Source organism: Chiloscyllium plagiosum, chromosome 39, assembly GCF_004010195.1.
Source record: "Chiloscyllium plagiosum isolate BGI_BamShark_2017 chromosome 39, ASM401019v2, whole genome shotgun sequence".
In the NCBI taxonomy this organism is placed as follows: Eukaryota; Metazoa; Chordata; class Chondrichthyes; order Orectolobiformes; family Hemiscylliidae; genus Chiloscyllium; species Chiloscyllium plagiosum.
This window is the reverse complement of record NC_057748.1, coordinates 26,091,924-26,097,618: the sequence shown is the minus strand read 5'-3', so window position 1 is coordinate 26,097,618 and position 5,695 is coordinate 26,091,924. Positions and strand designations below refer to the sequence as shown.

General features: G+C 51.3%; 2 protein-coding genes across 3 annotated transcripts in view; one reads left to right on the top strand and one right to left on the bottom strand.

Annotated features, from left to right (window-relative positions):
- The window catches only part of cenpk (centromere protein K), a 25,164-nt gene that overhangs the window by 15,514 nt on the left and 3,955 nt on the right, over nt 1-5,695 (bottom strand). Inside the window, exons 1-5 of one of the 2 annotated variants that reach the window (XM_043680043.1) lie at nt 5,605-5,623; nt 5,056-5,128; nt 4,331-4,357; nt 1,410-1,547; nt 669-728 (exon numbers count right to left, since the gene is read on the bottom strand). In XM_043680043.1, the coding sequence (XP_043535978.1) occupies nt 669-728; nt 1,410-1,547; nt 4,331-4,357; nt 5,056-5,058 (228 nt within the window). In that variant the 5' untranslated portion in view covers nt 5,059-5,128; nt 5,605-5,623. Of the gene's footprint in view, nt 1-668; nt 729-1,409; nt 1,548-4,330; nt 4,358-5,055; nt 5,129-5,604; nt 5,624-5,695 lie in introns of those variants that run through there. The other variant, XM_043680042.1, reaches the window with a different exon arrangement.
- The window catches only part of LOC122542038 (60S ribosomal protein L10-like), a 14,518-nt gene continuing 13,879 nt past the window's right edge, over nt 5,057-5,695 (top strand). Inside the window, exon 1 of the mRNA XM_043679327.1 lies at nt 5,057-5,150. Within this exon, the coding sequence (XP_043535262.1) occupies nt 5,057-5,150 (94 nt within the window). The remainder of the gene's footprint in view (nt 5,151-5,695) is intronic.

Sequence of the window (5,695 nt, the reverse complement as noted above, 5' to 3'; positions counted from 1 at the left end):
GGTGCTCCCTCAGCACCAACCCCCCACACAGCCGGGTGCTCCCTCAGCACCAACCCACCACGCAGCGGGGTGCTCCCTCAGCACCAACCCACCACGAAGCGTGGCGTTCCCTCAGCACCAACCCCACACAGCGTGGTGCTCCCTCAGCACCAACCCCCACACAGCGTGGTGCTCCCTCAGCACCAACCCCCCACGCAGCGTGGCGCTCCCTCAGCACCAACCCCCCACGCAGCGTGGTGCTCCCTCAGCACCAACCCCCCACACAGCGGGGTGCTCCCTCAGCACCAACCCACCACGCAGCGTGGCGTTCCCTCATAACCAACCCCCACGCAGCGTGGTGCTCCCTCAGCACCAACCCACCACACAGCGGGGTGCTCCCTCAGCACCAACCCCCACACAGCGTGGCGCTCCCTCAGCACCAACCCACCACGCAGCGGGGTGCTCCCTCAGCACCAACCCCCCAGGCAGTGCAGCACGCCCTCGGCACCAAACCCCCAGGCAAAGCAGCACTTCCTGGCACCGACCCTCTAGGCTCTGCGGTGCTCCCTCAGCACCGAACCGCCCCCATGCATCGTGGCGCGCCCTCGGTATGATCCCCCAGACTGTGCGACACTCCCTCGGCTCAGACCCTCCAGCCGTACTTGCGGATTTGAAAACCAGATTCTTACCGGATTTTCCGAATCCTGGACCACCTCCCTGATATCGGCAAGGGTGAGTTTATTCTGGAACTGAACACCAAGACAAAGAATGACAAAATGAGCACAGGTATTTGATCCGTCAACAGTGATGAATCGGCCAGTACCGTTCCAAGTCGGGATGGTACACGGTGGTGTGTGTTTCCTCAGGGGGGATCTTGCAGGGAGTGGTGCTCCCCCTTGCATCTGCTTCCCTCGTCCTTCCAGGCATAGAGGTGTCAGGTTTGGAAGGTGCTGTCGGAGGAGCCTCAGCGAATCACTGCAGTGCGTTTTGTAAGCGATAAACAGTGCTGCCGCTGTGCGCCGTTGGTGTTGGGAATGAGTATAGGTGGGAGTGACCGTGTCGATCGAGAGAGGTGTTGCTGGAAGACGTCAAGCTTCTGAGTGTTGTTGGAGCCGCGCCCATCCAGGCAAGTGGGGAGTATTCCATCACACTCCTGACTTGGGCCTTGTTGACGGTGGGACAGGCTTTGGGGGAAGTCAGTGGGGGGGTTACTTGCGGAAGAAGTCAGAAGGTGGAAAAAAGCAGCAGGTTGGACAACAATGGCTTAGGAACAACAGATCATTCAATCCCTGTAGCCTGTACTGCCATTTCATGAGAACCTACCTTTGACCCAAATCTATTAATACCTTTGCTCAACAATGATTTATCAATTAAACCTGGCAAAAGAGAAGTGGGAATCAGAGGAATAGGAAAGGCTGCAAGTGTCTCACCTCTCCCAGCTCCCTCCAGGCCTCGTTGCACTCCTCCAGCACTTCCTCCTCAGCCGTGTCCGAGAGGGACTTGGCATTGACGAGAGGTGGAGGCAGGTGACTTTGGTACAGCAATGAACGTCGAGCCAGCTCCTTGGCCTGTAGGGATCACAAGGGTAAAGACTCACACTACACACAAAGGGGCACAGTCCAGCCAGTTAGCATGCCACATCGAAGCCACTCTCCCCTGTCCATCCATCCACACAGTTGCCAACAACTCACCTCCCCCCCACATATTCCTATTGCGTTTCCCACCCCAACTTCCTTTTAAAAGCATCCACTGTAATCCTTTCCACCCCATCTTCTCCCAGGGCCCCCACCAGTTCCAGGTCACATCTTAGTTACAGAACAGGAAGAGGCCATTCAGCCCATCTCCAGAGCAGTGGTGCATTTGATGCCACTCTCCCTGTAATCTCTGCACATTCAACCTTTTCAGTTACACATCGGACTCCTCTCAAAAGCCATGAGTGAACCTCTCCCCCATACTCTCAGGTGGCATGTTCCAAACCCTAGCCACCTGCTGAATGAGAAAAAAGATTTGTTTCAAATCCCCCTTCTCACTTATCCAAGACCTTCAATCTCTGTACCCCAGACTCCGTACATAAAACAGGAATAGCATTTCCTCATCAAACTCACCCAATCCTGTCTTTACCTGGTCAACCTCAATCAAATCTCTACCCCACCCTGGATTTCCTCATATCCAGAACCGCACTCTCTCTACATCCTCATATCCTTCCCAAAACGTGGTGACCACAACGGAATGCAATGCTGTAGTCCAGGGTCTAATTAGTGACCAGCGTGAGGTGAGAAGAAAGATAAGAGCACATGCAAACACAAGGGACAGGAGCAGGACTAGGCTAGTCGGCCCCTCTACTTGTCACTACGACCACGGCTGATCTTGGGTTTCAGCTCCAGTTTCCCGTCTGCTCCCCATACCCCTTGATTTCCCAAGAAAACAAAATACTGCGCTGGAGCCGATGATGGAGCTCCACAACTCTCAGAGGTTGACAGTATCAAAGATCCACAAGCCTCTGACTGAAGACAAAGGCGTTTCTCATCTTAACACCCAGTACCCTCCCCACACACTGTACTTTGGACTCCCCGACCAGCCGATAGAAGGACCTGCTCACATCCTCCACAAACCCCTCTGGCAGTGAAAGAGACATCCGTGAATGGTGGATGTCAGAGAGTCGATTTTCACAGAGATCCCACGTGGGGGAATGCAACACGTTTGTTTCTCTTTACCCATTCACAGGGCGTGGGCAGCACTGGCATCTGTTACCTGTGCCTAATTGCCCTTTTGAACCAGGTGCCTAGCCAGTGTGGAGTCACATGTAGGCCCAGACTGGGTAATCACTGGGTAATGTCCTTCCATAGAGGACACAAGCAAACCAGATTTTAACGACAATGGAACACTGTCATCATCACCAGGGACTGTGGTGGGATTTGAACTACCCCCGTGTCCACCACAACATTAATTCAGGGACCTCCACATGGCTAGCCCAGTGACATTACCCACACTGCCCCAGTGATCTGTCTGAAAGCAGAGCCTAGCGGTATTACCACTGGACTATTAATCCAGAGACGAGAGTGTGGTGCTGGAAAAGCACAGCAGGTCAGGCAGCATCCGAGGAGCAGGCAAATCGACGTTTCGGGCATAATTCCAGATTTTTCCACGGCAAGGGCTTAAGAGTCTAATGATGACCATGAAACTGTTGTTTATTGTTGGAAAAACCCACCTCGCTCACTATCATCATAGAGTCATTCAGCATGGAAACAGACATTTTGACCCAACCAATCCATGCCAAACATAATCCCAAACTAAACTACTCCCACCTGACTGCTCTTTGCCCCTTTCCTATCCCTATGCTAGAAAACTTGGCTTGTTTTCTCTGGAGCAGTGAAGGCTGAGGAGAGAGTCGATAGAAGTCTATAAAATTATGAGATGCATAGATGGAGTTGACGGCCAGAATCTTTTCGCCAGAGGTATAATATCTAATGCTAGGGGGCATGAATTCAAAGGAAATGCATGAGGCAAATGTTTTACACAGAGAGTGGTAGGTGTCTGGAATTTGCTGCCAGGGCATGGTCATGGAAGCAGATACATTAGGGCCTTTCAGGGGACTTTTAGATACGCATATGAATATGCAAGCCCAGCAATGGAGGGATTTTGGACCAAGCGCAGGCAAACGGGATTAGTTTAATTTGGCATCATGTTTGTCACAACATTGTGTACCAAAGGTCCCCTTTGTATCCTCTTCAATCTTCTTCGACTTATCTGAGTACCTTCTAAACGTTGTAACTATGCCTGCACCCACAACTTCCTCGGGAAGTTCATTCCACATGCGAACCACCCTCTGTGTGATGAATTTTCCCCTCATGTCTTCTTTTGAATCTCTGTCCTCTTACCTCAAAAATATGTCTCCTAGTGCTGAAATCCCCTATCCGAGGGAAAAGACAGCGACCATTAACCCCGATCTATACCCCTCATGAATTTATAAACCTCTCAACCTCCTTCACTCCAGTGAAAAGAGCCCCAGCCTATCCAGCTTTTCTTTATAACTCAAATCTTTCATACCTGTCTTGAGGGAAGGAAATCTGCCATCCTTACATGTGACTCCACAACCATGGGATGCAGTTGACTCTTAACTGTGCTCTGGGCAATAAAATTGCTGGCAAGGCCAACGATGCCCACATTCAGTGAATGGAAGAAAACACTTGGTGATCAGATGCATTTCACAAAAGAATGCCTCCTTCTTGAGTAATGGACCCCGGGCAGCAATCCCCACCCAGACCCAGAGGAGGTCCAAGCAGCAGGAAACCCTACTGTGGACAAAAGGCACAAAGGGGTCACAGCTTACACAGCGAAGATACATTCTCACCTCTTCCATAATCTGATCTTGCAGATCCTGCAAGAAAGGGAAACAAGTGATAAAACAAAAAGGTTTCAACTCAGTGACCCCAGGCATGTGGTCTTCAAATTGCAATAATCTCCCCGTTATCCGACAATGTACGGGGAATGGGAATGTGATGGTTGCCTGGGAAATATGCCTATAGAAACCCAACACTAGTATTCCCTGATTAAAAAGAAATCTTAAATGTAAATGTCAACGTGGTCAGCGTAATTTACTCGCTGGATTATGGAAACTCTGACAGCGCTGTCAGCAGGAGTCAGCACTTGCAACTCGAAAGTCGAGCTGAGGGCATTTCAGATGAAGCCCTTGAACTCGACCCTCCTGAATAATTTTCTTATATCAGCCTGCAGGCACGCGTTCCTCTCTCGTGCAGGGATCGGGAATGCAGACTAGACTTAAGGTCAAACAGGCCCCTTCAGAGAAAATGCATTAAGAACCAAAGGGTCTGTTTGTGTGCTGTACATCTCTAAGACTCTATAACCCAAATCCTCTTGCCAGTCGCACGGCAATTCTGGATGCTCGGGGAACTTGAAGCAATTGAATGGTCTCCTGTTCCTGCATAACAGGCTCGAGGAGGGAGGTGACTGAATGGCCTCCTGTTCCTGTGCAACAGGCTCGAGGAGGGGGCTCCGGGTGACAGTAAGCCAATAACCAGGTGATATGACCCACTCCCTGACCTGGTTGATACTCACCATGACGAACCCGCTTCCTTCGCTGGCCCCCGGGATCAGCGAGATTCCCCAGTCTCCTATTAGAAACCGTCACCTGTGGAAGAAAAGTGACCAATGTGAGAGTCTGGTCTTCCCTCTGTGTCACAGGCCGCAGCCCCGAATCCCACTCCCACTCCCCCTCCTGCCAAGAAGACCCGGCTTTACGGGGAGTAATTAATGAATGAAATTGGGGGTATAACACATTCCCGACGACACATATTTCCTGCCATAAGATCTCTATCATTCTGCCCACATACTTTCTCCCTTCATTCTCCACTTTCATTTCTCTCCCACTGCTCCTCTCTGGCACAACAATCCCCACAGACTGCTCGCTCTCACTCTGACACTCCATCTTATCTTCACCTGACCAATTCCCCTCAAACTGTCTTCATTCCTCTCCCCGGTCCCACCTTAACCATCCCTCATATCGCCCCTCCCCTCACAAATAACACTTCCTCCTCCCATCCAACCTCCCTTACTTCCTCTTTCCCTCCCATCCCGCTCCCATCTCTTACCCATCCTCTCGCATACCTTGCCTCCCATATCTCCCATACCATTGCATATCTTCCCGTCATGTCAACCTCCTCTCCCGTATCTCCACCTCGTGTCCCCCTCCTCTCCC